Raw genomic sequence first — 14,074 nt, 5'->3', positions numbered from 1 at the left:
TATATTTACTCAAATCCCTCACTTTCTAAAACAGGACTGTCTCATACAGGCTGTCAGGACGTCTTCAATGTTATTAGCTGACAATAAATTAGAAACTATACACAGTATATATATATATATATATATATATATATATATATATATATATATATATATACTTTGTAAACCACCCAGTTCCTTTGGAGGCTTAATTACATTTATTTTGTAAGTAGCATGACTAGAACACCTTTCAGATTCTGTACACATCTAGCTTCAGATGTAGTCTCCTACGCAGTGAACTTACAGAACTCTGTCCTGTGTTACATACAGCTCTGCAGCTATTTGTGTTAAAGCGTGGAGGAGTGAGCGTGACTTGTACCTGACAGGAGCTCCTCGGCCCAGGGCAGGGCGCAGCAGCACGGTGATGGTGCTCTCCGACTCACTCAGCGGAGACGGGATGTCCTCGTAGTCAAACACCGGGGCTGAGAGCAGAGATGTGGAGGAGAAAGCCCAACGGTTAGGTCCCAGCCAAACACAAGTAAATAAACAAAGCTAAGATACTGCAAAAGAAAGTCAGAGTCGCTTCAAGTTTCTAATTTCCTGGGTGATGTCAAACACGCTTTAAGATGTGGGACTTTAAACAGACTTGTAGCTTCACTTCTGCTTGAATATTTTAGCTTTTTTCACCCCCACATGAGAAGATAAAGTTAGCTATCTTCATTCATTACCCACACACATCCCTGGTGTATTAGTGCGTGGAGGCCTCCCACACAGAGCCATTGACTGATGATGACTAGAAACAGCAGCTGACTACAGAGAAAACAAGAGGATCTTAAGGTGTAATTAGGGCAGATTGCACAGCTGCACAACCTAAGCAGAGCTCAGGGGACAATAAGGTTGAGTGTTCCCTCCTTTGTTTACCAGAGAAAGTGAATTAATTGGAGTATGTAGTAAAGCAAATGGCTATTCTCCTCTTGTACAACAGAAGACAGAAACACTGAGGAACAGTGGAGGCGGATGTTTCTGCTTCCACATAAAAACCTGCTTGTGTAACTGTGTGTCATCATTTGAAAACATCACGAACGTCTGAGGTCTACTTTGCACGGAGTGAGACGAGGAGCGCTTGACCCAGTGCACGTTCGCTGGTTAAAACCAATGAATTATGAAAAGGCTAATGGTGCAGCTTTGCACTTTGATACGTGCTATCTGAACAGAGCAGGATCCGGCTGCCTGCTGAGCTCTTGTAGCGTAGCCAGGATTGAGTACAGGATGGTGTAGGAGGTTGTAATGTATACACTGACAGGGTTCCACAGGGGCCTCCACAGAGACTGGCTGCAATCTAGCTGCAAGCTTAAGATGGGACCACATGGACACAGGTAGTTTTAGCAGAATGGAGTCTTTTCCTGCTTGGTTCCTTTAAAATAAATATTTTTGAAACGTTGCCAGGAGCACCAAACAGAATATCAAAAGGGTAATCTAGCCCCACCACTGAAGCCATGTTGGCCAATCAGAAGGCTGAATATATAAAATTATTACTTCAGTCAAATCCAAAAAATAAAATAAAGTAAATGCTGGTAGCCTGTGCAGCCATTGAATAAATTGTGGCTTCTTTGTTATTTTAACTAGTCACACATGAGCTATACTGCACAACACTGCCCTCCATGGTTACTGGTGGTACTGTCCCATTTTTATGCCTGGGTGAGCATCAGCGAGGTTTGTGCAAACAGACCAAAGTATGTACACAGAGGACGCAGAAAAAGGATAGAAGACTCTGTCTGTATGTGTATTAGTATACATATTTAGCGTAGAACATAAGTGAGGATTAAGTCTACATTGACGTCGCAGGTCTAAACACTCAATTACAGGTTTTTGCTGAAATCTGATATTCTTATTGGATGGTTGTCAACTTTATTATCTAAATGCACCCACCATTAGACTCCAGTGTGAACAGCCTACCAGCACAGAGGAAGCCATGATGTCACACACAGCACGCTGTGTTTATGGAGATAAATATGGATTAGCGTGAGAATATAAGTTTAGATGTTGTTCAAACAGAGCCAATAGAATTATAGCTCTGGCTTTGAACTTGCTGTGTCCCGACTCCAGCGCAGATTCTGACATCCATTTCACTTCAAAAAAGTAAAAGTTGGATGAAATGACGTTTCACAGTGAGATCGCTTTGAAAAAAACTCAGATATGTATGAGATTTAGTGCCACATATGAAAGTGGCCTGGGTTAGATCAGAGAAAAATCTGATTTGTGCTGTTCAGACTGTCAATGAAAACATCAGATATGGGTCACATGTGACATGAATGATCATTGTCAGATTTGGGCCAAGTTTGGGCCAAGTTTGCCTGAACATAGCTGTGAACATAGCTAACTGAATATCTATATTTCTCAACCCCGGGTGGGGGTATTTATGATAAGCTTTAGCTGCAAAGGCTGAAATGAACCCCATTTTTGTTTATTTAAGTGGAGGAGTTACACAGAACCTTTTGGTTGTTGTCTTAAGCTATGCATGTTTCTCATATTTGTACACTAAAAGCATTAAATCTCACAGCTTCACACGCATTGTACCAGATCCTTGCAACAGTAAATAGTTCTTCTGTTGGTTTTTCTTTGGTAAATTGTTGCTACCCTAAAATTGTAGTGATTCATTACTACTAGGTGTTGGTTAAAATTAATCACACTTACAGGATAGCTCTTTAAACTACTCTACTAAAAACTTTTTAAAATTAAAGAACTATTTGAAAAGCCAAAAAATCACCCAAGAAAATATGCCAAAGTGCTATTAACAAGATCAGTAGCAATAGATACAATACCATGTGATACGATGTGATACAATACGATACAATGCGAAGCAATACGATACAATACAATGTGATACAATACGATACAATGGGAAGCAATATGATACAATACCATGTAATACGATGCAATGCAATACAATACAATACCATGTGATATGATACAATGCAATATGATACAATGCGATGCGATATGATGCCATACAATACAATGTGATATGATATATGATATAGGATGCAATGGGATGCGATACTAAACAATAATAACGCAATACGGTACCATGTGATGCGATCTGATGAAATACGATCCATTTAGATGCAATGCAATATAATACGATACCGTGTGATACAATTTGATACTATGTGATGCAATACAATACGATACAATATGATATGATATGATGCAATGCGATGCGATACGATACGATACGATGTGATACGATGTGATACGATACAATGTGATACGATACGATGTGATACGATACGATGTGATACGATACGATGTGATACGATACGATGTGATACGATACGAAGGAGGAAGGCATCAGCTGACCTATTTAACTTGTTCTCTTCTGTTTTCTCCCAATCCATCTCCATGGATTCTTGGATAATTCCAACCATCCACTCATTCTGTTTACCCACTGCATGTTTTACAGGAACACATCACATCAATGTTTCAGAGTAAACACAATTACTGAGCTCGAGCCGCTGTCATCCAGTCAAGGGGCCAACATTTCTCGTTGCCAGCACATCTTTCACAGTGATTCGCTGCGACCTCATCCCTATCACACACACACACACCTACTGATCAGTGAACTCCGACTGTGGAGATGTGAAAAAACTGTTTTTACTCAAACCGCTCAGGCTGAACATTTCTCGTTTGCTGAAATTTGTTCTGCATCAAACAAAGCCAGAGTGCAGCTGAAAGCTGTTTGTCTGGAGGAGAATGGAGATCATTTGTATAATTTAAATGTACTGTATATGAGGACCTCAGTCAACGCTCTGCAGGAGGATGGAATTATGAGCCATTACTCTTTTTTTGCTCTTCTCTAGTGTTTTGGATCTTTTGTTGAGCTTTCTTTAAAGCTGTGAAGCAACATTTTCCACTGTCAAATAAAACCAGGTTTCAGTATTAACAGATTCAGTGATCAGCCCTCACCAGAGATGTTAGTAGTGATCTCAGTCAGCGCCGTCTGGCCGAAGCCTTTGGCGGTCCGGGCACGGACGGACACCAGGTATGTGGTTCCAGGATGGAGGCCAGAGAACATGTGGTAGGTTTCATTCCTCAACTTGGACACGGTGCGGCGAGGACCGGGCACATTGATGCCGGGGTCAGAGGACTCGATGCTCTGGTAGCTGATCTGCAGGCAGAGGAAAGACGGAACTGGATTAAAGAGTCTATATGTAGGTATGCTGGGTTCAAACCTTAAGGTTCTTTTTCTTCAAAAGAAAAGCTGTGTAAGATGGTAAGCATGCTAAGATTTAGCCAACCGCACGGTCGGTACTGCCGAGATGTAATCTGATTACATGAATAAATCCAACTGCTTTTGCATGTTTGGTCATAACAATTACCTTTAGACAAATTTCAGAGTGAAATTGGATTTTTATATAGGTAGAAATAATAAGAAAAAAAGTTAAATTTGGATGTTAAAAATAAAGAAAAATAATTTTTAAAAAATCTAACATTTCAAACAATTCAGACCTTCTAAAAGGAGAAGCTGCAAATCCTTAAAATTAAAATGATAAAACCTTAAATGTTTCATGCATTTCAAAGTAATTACTTTCTGATAACGATCAGAACATAAACTAAATTCAAGACAAAGTCTTGTGTTTTTTAGACTTGAATTAAAAAGCTTTAAAATAAAAAAAATAAAATAAATAATATAAATCCATCTGCATGATCTATGCAAAAATAACAATTTCTAGTAATGCAGAAAAAGTTTAAATTAAAACCCCATTTACAAAAAAGTTGGAATGCTGTGTAAATAAAACAGAATTTTATTCCCAGTAGCAGATGAACAACATATCAGAAGAGACCATTTTACGAAAAATATGAGCTTATTTTTGACTTGCTGGATTGTAGATGTGGAGCAGCAGTGTTGGGTGACCATTCGTTAGGTTACAGCAGATTTTTACCGCATAAAAGGTCCAGAATACAGAGGTCTGCAGGAGATTTGAGGCCATCAATAATTAATTAGAAACATTTAAAGCTATCCCCTCGTGGAGGCATCTGTTAGGCAAATAAGTAATTAGAATGGTTGTCCCCCTGTAATTACAGCCTGAAGTCTGCGCCTCGGCTTCATTACCATACAAACATGGACAGTAAATCCTGTGAACTGTGGAAAGTGGGTCCTCTGCACTTCTTTGGCTCAGCCTCCTGTTGAGGGTTTAGGTGAAAAAGAGACCCTGGAGGAAGTCGAGGAGGAAAAGCAGAGCAGTTCTGATGTGTGAAGCAGAGTTTTTCTTGTTTTGAATCAGTGTCCTGTAGGAGGGGGAAAATAATAGATCCTGGCATGTGGAAAATAACGTCCTACACCTGGAGAGGATTAGTGTGAGATGCAGTGACTGTATTAGTGTGGAATGTTGAGCTTTGGCGTAAATGTCCCACCTCGTACTGCGTGATGAGACCGTTGGGCTCTATGGGCTCTTCCCACTTGAGGAAGATCATGTCGTCGAGCGGCGTGAAGGTCAGGGACTCTGGAGCAATGCCGCCAGGAACTGCAGTGGAAGAGAAAAACAGCTTTCACTGAAACAAACCTCACGTAGGTTTCAGGTTAACGGATACTTGTACAGGGATGCCAGGGGGTGAAAACACGCCTGACAGGCTGGAAAGGACAAGGCCAAGGAGGGATGGAGGAGCAAGACAGGGAAATAAGGAGGATGAGGGGGTTGATGAAAGGAAAGCGAAGACCAGTGTTCCCCAGCACTCAGGATAAACAGAGATCCTGACTTATCTAAAAGCTCCAAACTGACAAAGAAAGAGGCAAGTAATCCAACTTTACCTGAACTACAGCACTGGCTGGCCCAATGAAACGCATCTTTTTAAAGATGCACCTGGCTAGTCCTTCCTTACCTTCATCCATGAATGTGCCACAAAGACAGCTGAAAGAGTTTTTTAGCTTCCTCTATAGTATGAAGTCACAATAAACCTAAAATGCACTAGAATCGTTGAGGTGAACTTCATTTAAAAGAAACTTCTGAATGCACACGAACATCTGCTCAATGTTATAGTATTTGTTGTACAACACAATATTCCATAAAAAGGTGTTTAACCCCTAAATGTTCTTGTTCGGTGGATGCGTTTCCATTACCCCCCGAACTGCACTAAACCTACATTTAAAAAAAACCTCTCAAATATTGCTAAAAACCTTTTATACTGTCATGAGGTGGTTTTTCAGACGTGTCAATATAGAAGTAAATCACTAAAGTTTAATGGAAACACTTTTTTCGCATTTAAACATCACCAGATGTAGGGGGGTCGCGTGACTCCACATGAGTTCGCTTCAAGTAAAGATGGCGTGGTAGGTATGGAAGGAGGAGGAGACAGAAATCCTTTTACAAATAATTGATGAGAAAAATATAACCGTCATCTTTGAAAGCAAACACCAGCGAAGTGCAGTTTTACAAGGAATTAGAAATCTCCGTCCTCTGTCTCGCAGGGTTTACGGCTTATAAGCTAAACACCATTCAATGGACACACCTGCAAGGAGCAACTTTGTCGAAGTTTCTGAAACATCACTTTTATTCTGCGAAAGACTGTAACAGAAACGCAGCTACTGACAGCTTGCAGGTAAACAGTCCTCTTCTTCATCCTCTTCACATTTAGACATCATCAGACTAAGACCACACCTAACACATGACTAGTTATTTGTGTTTACCCACCACCACCGTTTTTTTTTACATTTTCTGTAAATTTCACTCTAAAGTTGAATAATCCTAATTTTTAGTGTCTGATAGCAGAGAGGGTACGGGTCCACCTGCTATTCCACTAGACCTGGTCGCATGTGGTAGAATCTGGGTTGTCTGTTCACCTCAAAACAGACAAACTGCTACCAAAACGACAACAACCTGATCTCTTCTTAGAGCAGCAGAGAGACTCAGCATCACAAGTGTTTGATTGTTGAGCTCAGTAGGAACTGTCATCAGATGCTGTTACTGTGAGGGAGCTGCCGGCTCTCCTGGTGACGGGGGCGCTGTCAGGACTAGCATTATTGGCTCAGAAGCAGAACTTGTTTCTGACACTTAAACTAAATGTTTAAACCATTTTATTCTGACACGTTGGGGTGAAGTTGTAAGAAGTCAAATATGATCAATAACATCAAAACACCACGCTACATTATGTGTGTTTTCACTTCCTCCTGCTGTGAAGACAGCATTGTGCAGGCGTGGATAATTAAGACTCCCACTTCTTGTTGCTTTAAGATGCTTTAATGTAAATCAGTCCCACATGTTTAGCAGATGCTCGACCATCATTTTCTCCACCACCAGGATGAGAATATTCTTGAATGATAATCCATTATATTAGAAAGTCTTCCTCAGTCTGCACAACAATGAGTGTCCGACCTCCCATACTTTCGTTTCCTAGGAATGTGCATTGGACTGCACTTAATCTGCTGACGTTCACAGGAAAATATTAATACAACGATAAGCAGAATCATTTTGCCGTTTTGCTACCGGCCGAGGTCTGAGCTGATTAATGTTTCACTGGTCTATTTAAAAGCCTGATGTACTATTTAGTTATGCTGATCCAGCTTATTTTGTGAGTCAATATTTGTGTTTTTCTGCGAGTACTGGATGACTAAAGGCACAGATTTTAGTTAGGCAATGCACCATAATTATCTCAGCATGAAAGCATGGCTACAAATTCAAAAAGTTGTGAAGCTGAGTAGCCGTGGCAACGAGGAGCTTTCATGCATGCATGAAGTCCACCCCTGTCTCCTGTAATGATGATGCTGTTAATACGTTCAAGCAAACACTTGCTGTGTTAAATGAAGCGACTACTCACTGTCTTCCTCAGTCTGGAAGGTGACCTCTCTGCTCTCTTTCTTGCCTTCCGGGTTGGCCAGCGCCAGCCGCACATGAACAGCGCGGAAGGGTGGCAAGTCCCGCAGGATGTAGTGTGAAGTGTTGCGATCCAACGACAGGCACTCTCTGACGGTGGCGTTGTTCCCGCCGCTGCCTCCCGTGGGCATGGAGTAGCGGTAGCACAGGGATAAGGAATAGGTGTGGCAGCGGGTGAGGTTGTAGCCCAGCGGCTCCCACTGCAGGGCCAGCTGCCGCGGCTGGATCTCGGTGGCTGTGAGACCTCGCAAGGCACGCATGGGCTCTGAAACAGACAGAAAACACAAGTCAAACATGCAGTGAGCTCATGGATTTAAGCTTCCTCGTTTTTTTAAAGTAGCACATTGGCTCAGCTGCAGCTCTTTCTTGGAAAACTGTCTAAATGAAAGCTGAAGACGTCAACATGAATAAAGTCAATGAAAATCATTTTAAATCTCTTTTCCTTTGCTTTGTCCTTTCTGGGCTTCTGTACAAACATGGCTCGCCCTGCATTAGAGGACCTGAACTGTGCTTTGATGAGAAACAGAGAATCATGCTAAGGAAAATAAAATAGCTAAATATTTCTTTTTTATTTTGATGTATTTTATTTTTACGTGATACTGTAGAAATGAAAAAAAAAGACTTCAGAAAAAGGAATCAGAAGAGTCGTTCAAACTGGAAATGTAAACTAAAAAATGAGTTAAAATATGAGATGTGGCCAAACTTAGGGGCAGTTTAATAATAATATCAAGAGTGGTATCAACTTCATTAACAGCTAATTTCTACTTAAATCTGCTCAGTTTGATGTGGTCTGTTGGTTTACCTTAAAATTTATATTTTTTTATGAGTTGGAATTATTATTCATATATTTAGAATAAATAGGATTGAACTGGTTTAAACTGGATTAGAAATCAGTTTTAATGAATTTGAATCTGATTAAAGTGTAAATATAATGTGCATGAGATAAAAATGAAATAAATTCATTTCATTATACTGGATTACGATGAATTGGATTAAACAGGTTAAAATGGATTTATAATGAACTGGACTGAAGCGGATCATCCATCCTTTGTTTTGTCATTTAAATTGACTAAACTGTACCGAAATGGATTTAAGTGGATTAAATTGAATTAAAATGAGTTGGACTAAATTTGATTAGAATTAATTTATGCACAATGAATTAAATTGGAACTATTTGATTTGAGCAAATAAATTGTAGTTACATTTAAAAAATTCTAATAGTAGGAGTGAATTGGGTTAAAATAAATTGGAATGAATTTTACTATATGAATGGCATATACACATTTGACTGAATTGGACTATTATGAATTGGATTGAAAAGGATTACAAGTGATTTAGAGTTCAAGACAAAAGTTAAGACACACCTACCCATTTAATTTGAATTGGAAGGTGTGTCTTAACTTTTAATTGGTACTGCATTGGGGGAAAAAAATAGCACTGGATTAAAGGCGATTATAATCATTTGAGTTGAAATGATTGAATTGAAATGATTGAATTGAACTGAATTGAATTGAACTGAACTTAACTGAATCCAATGAATTGGGATTTAATTGAATTATAAATTTAACTGAATGGAATTGCAAATAACTGGATTGAATTGTTCAATAATTGGATTTAGTGGGAAAAATGGTATATAGTTCATAAGAGAGGTTCTGAATTTGTTTGGTTTTCTCTGAGATATAAACTGAATTACAACAGAAACATCACTGAATTGGTCTCAGACTTTATTGAATGTGGCTCCGATTGCTTTGTTGTTTTGTTTTTCTTTTAGTTAGAGATGGAGCGGCGATGGTTCGACCACAACCTTCACCCACAGGCTGCAGCCCAACAAAAAACCCCCAACACAGCAAAATAGGACTAAACAAGGCAAACAACAGTGGGCATATCGCTTCAAAGGTAAGCTCCAACCCAACCCCAGTCCGAGAGGAGAGGTTGGGATGGGGATTTTTACAGTCCGCTCACAGTAAATAAAGCCTTTTAAGTGGTCCACACTAGTAGTCAAGATGTCTGTTTGATGCTACCTTAAAGACGTCTTGGTTCATCCTTCTGTGACAAAGAGCAAGAACAGACTCCTGCATGCTGGAAGACTACAAGCTACATCCAGCCTAAGAAGGGATCTCTATTGATGTTTTTCAATAGGTTCAACTCCAACCCCTCCTCCACTGGCAGGCCCTCTTCTGCATCTCAATCTCAATACAACAACTCCCCACCTCCCCCCACCCCCACCAACACCAACACCACCACCTACTGGGACCCATTCTCATCTCCTGCCCCCAGGACTTCCTCACAGCCCCCACAGCTCTTCCCCACCTCCGGCTGCAGACACCTCTTAGCACCTCTGTTGTCACCTCCACCACCCAGCCCACTGCTTACATCCACCTCAGAACCTGCTATACCCCCTACCCCCCAGTCTGGACTCCACATCACATCCAGCCAGGTGAAGAGAGAACTGGAGAGACTCAGACAGAGGAAAGCCGCTGGACCGGACGGACTCAGCCCTTATGTGCTGAAAGCATGTTCCGGTCAGCTCTGTGGAGTTCTCCAGCACCTCTTCAACATGAGCCTACGCCTTCAGAGAGTGCCAGTGCTCTGGAAAACATCGTGCCTGGTCCCAGTGCCCAAAAAAGGACGTCCTACTGCACTGGAGGACTACAGGCCAGTAGCACTGACCTCTCACATCATGAAGGTCATGGAGAGACTGGTTCTGGCGCACCTCAGGCCACTGGTGAGCCAATCACAAGACCCCCTCCAGTTTGCATATCAGCCCCATGTTGGGGTTGATGATGCAATCATCTACTTGCTGCAGAGGGCCTACTCCTCCCTGGATAGACCTGACACATCAGTCCGCATCATGTTCTTCGACTTCTCCAGCGCCTTTAACACCATTCAGCCTGGACTGCTGAAGGCCAAACTGCTGGACATGTGGGTGAGTGCTCCCCTCGTCGCCTGGGTAGACGACTATCTGACGGGCAGACCGCAGTTTGTGAGGTTACAGAACTGTGTGTCTGATCGTCTGATCAGTAACATTGGGGCCCCCCAGGGAACTGTGCTGTCTCCCTTCCTCTTCACCACATACACATCAGACTTTAAGTACTGCACTGAATCGTGTCATCTGCAGAAATTCTCTGATGACACGGCCATTGTGGGATGTGTGGAGGGGGGGAGGGAGGCGGAGTACAGGGACCTGGTGGACCGCTTTGTGAGGTGGTGTGGGGAGAACCATCTACTGCTGAACGTGGCGAAGACGAGAGAGATGGTGGTGGACTTTAGGAGGAAAAAGCCTCTGCCCTCTCCTGTCTTCATCAATGGGACGGATGTGGACTCAGTGGACTCATACAAATATTTAGGCGTCACACTTAACAATAAGCTGGACTGGTCCACCAACACAGACGCCATTTACAAGAAGGGGCAGAGCCGGCTTTACTTCTTAAGGAGGCTCAGGTCCTTTCACGTCTGCAATAAGATGCTGCAGATGTTTTATCAGTCTGTGGTGGCGAGCGCCATCTTCTTTGCTGCAGTGTCCAGACTGAGGAAACTGATCAGAAAGGCAGAGTCTGCTGTTGGCTCTAAACTTGTCACCCTGGAGGAGGTGGTGGAGGAGAGAATGCTGGCAAAACTGCTGGCAATCAGGGACAACCCCTCCCACCCCCTCCATAACACACTGGACAAGCTAAAGAGCAGTTTTAGCAGCAGACTGATCCAACCCCGCTGCTCTAAGGAACGGTACAGGAAATCGTTCCTTCCTGCTGCAATAAGACTCCATAACTCATCTACCTCTGCCAAAGACACGATCACACAACTGGACTAAGTCAACCATTGTACTTACTGCAACCTATAGTTGTCGCTCTGATATACAATTATATAATATTTGTATCCTTTGCACATCATTCAACATTCTGTATTATCTTGCACTTCCTTTATTTACATAGTCATATTTACATATCAATATCTGATAGCTATTTTCATTATTACTCATCTTGCCACTGCACTTTATCTGCCAATTCACTCTTGTATTCGTATTTTTTTTTCTCTAATTTATTCCACTGTGGATTTTTTTATGTTATTACTGGACTACTGTAACAACGCAATTTCCCTTCGGGGATAAATAAAGTTGTCTGTCTGTCTGTCTGTCTGTCTAATAAGAAATGCACCTGTGTGCTGTTTACTAAAGAAAATGGTAAGTCTGATTATTCTAGTTGGATGTTACAGGACAGAGACTTTGTTTTCCACTAAAGCACAAATTTTAATTCATACTGAAAAGAAAAGTTTACAGTTTAAAAATGGAAACACAATGAGGAGATGGCAGGGCTACAGCTGACTTCACAAACTCAGACTTTGAGGTTACAGAGAGGTGAAAGAAAAGGAAAAAATCTGACTGCCTGAAGAAATAACCTGCAGCACAGAACTCCACATTCCTATGAGTGAGGTTCAACCAGAGAACAGCGGGGAACCGAAGGTGGACGGATGAAGCCTAATTACTGCTGTCATGTGTGAATGCTGGAATTGCACATCTCCATGTCCCTGTCAAGCAGAGCGTCCAGTTTCAAACTCGTACAAGGACTTTTCAGTCCTGTGGCCTTGCCTGGATCTCCAAATGTGCTGCAAAGACATTTGACAGAGCAAGACAAGAGTGAGGCCTTCAGAACGGCGACAACGGAGACGAGGACGACTCTGGGGTTGGACCGGTCCTGAGCACTGTCACTAAACATAGATCACAATACATCAATGAATGAAGCAATGTCACAGAGGAGATATCACCTCTGAGGGGACGGATCCAAGACAGTGAGGAAATGTCCCTCCAGTATTTGATGATTTGAAGGATGTTCTTCCCAGAAGCAAAAAAACACCACAACACCGAGTCAAACTTATTTGTCTTCTGACAGCCGATCCGGGTAAAAACCCCATAGAAAAGAATCAATCGATCTAAAAAGAAGAATTTAGTGAGATAAAATTGTATCATACTAGTCATGTCAAAGATGTCTGAGAGTAACCGGTTTAATATCTGACTCCTTTAACAACATCAGGCCCGTATGGCAGTCTAATCCTGTTAAAACCAACCCTGTCACCAGAAGCTCGCCGACCCAGTGTTCACTCTCTGCTTCAGACACCATAACTCATCATTACAGCCACACGCCTGTCCTCAGCCAGCTCGGCCCCGTCCTCACCACACGCCTGTCCTCAGCCAGCCCAGCCCCGTCCTCACCACACGCCTGTCCTCAGCCAGCTCGGCCCCGTCCTCACCACATGCCTGTCCTCAGCCGGCCATCCAGCCCCGTCCTCGCCACACGCCTGTCCTCAGCTGGCCGTCCGGCCATGTCCTCGTCACATCCCTGTCCTCAGCCAGTCAACCTAAACTCTGCTTGATTAGCCCAATCAGAGGGATTAGTGGGGAGAGGATGGGGAAGCCAGACATGAGATGAGCACTGGAGGAAGGGTTGGTGGGGAAGTCCCTGTGGATTTTCACATTTCATCTCATCCTCCTCATCTTCAACAGCTGCATCAGTGAGCTGCCACTGAGGCCTGTCCCTCCTGCTGGCAGCTATGTTCAAACTGAGTGCACAACCTCAGACTTACCATTAAAACCTAACGGGTCTGGACTGTAGACTTCCGAGTTTCAAGATGTGCCAATTGCTTGTGGCGTAACTTATAATATTTAAAGGAAGTTTATTGATTTTTTTTGTGGTTTTATTACAGCTGAACATGAAGAAATTGTGCAAAAAGGACTGAACCAAGCAAAGGAATTAAAGCCTTTAACTGTTTTTGACCTGATTTTTGCAGATGAAGCATGAGGAAGCATGTATCCTTGCAGACATCTATGAAGGTAACAGCATAGCCCCAGCTGAGTCATTTGGAAAATTATGAGCTGCCTGAAACTTTAGAGTCACTCAACAATCAGTTGACCTCTAGGGTTTCTTTCTGAGTCATGAGAAGTAGAAAATGTAATATCATGACATCACATGATCACACATTTCACGGTGCAATGACGTCATTTAACTGCAAGTGGACCTTTGCAGCACAGGAGCTCAGCTGAGCGAGGGAACAAGGAAACATGGCGAAGCAAAGCAGTGATGAAAAGCTGACTTCTGCTTCAAACCACCAAAAAAACAGTGATAGACAAAACAAACTATTTTTTATTAAATAGATTTGCTGTAACCAAATGATTTTGTCACGTATTCCTTGAGTCATCACACGTCTGCTGCTTCTGAAGGAGAATCTGGGAAAATACC

General features: G+C 42.2%; 1 protein-coding gene across 7 annotated transcripts in view; it reads right to left on the bottom strand.

Annotated features, from left to right (window-relative positions):
* LOC121627999 (receptor-type tyrosine-protein phosphatase U-like) overlaps window positions 1-14,074 on the bottom strand; it is a 236,992-nt gene that overhangs the window by 60,064 nt on the left and 162,854 nt on the right. For all 7 annotated transcript variants that reach the window (XM_041966886.1, XM_041966889.1, XM_041966887.1 and 4 more), the window contains exons 8-11: window positions 7,792-8,112; window positions 5,395-5,504; window positions 3,946-4,147; window positions 359-461 (exon numbers count right to left, since the gene is read on the bottom strand). In XM_041966886.1, coding sequence (XP_041822820.1) covers window positions 359-461; window positions 3,946-4,147; window positions 5,395-5,504; window positions 7,792-8,112 — 736 coding nt within the window. The remainder of the gene's footprint in view (window positions 1-358; window positions 462-3,945; window positions 4,148-5,394; window positions 5,505-7,791; window positions 8,113-14,074) is intronic.

This window comes from Melanotaenia boesemani, chromosome 17, assembly GCF_017639745.1.
Source record: "Melanotaenia boesemani isolate fMelBoe1 chromosome 17, fMelBoe1.pri, whole genome shotgun sequence".
In the NCBI taxonomy this organism is placed as follows: domain Eukaryota; kingdom Metazoa; phylum Chordata; class Actinopteri; order Atheriniformes; family Melanotaeniidae; genus Melanotaenia; species Melanotaenia boesemani.
Note: the sequence above shows the minus strand (reverse complement) of the source record. Positions and strands in the feature narration are given on the sequence as shown.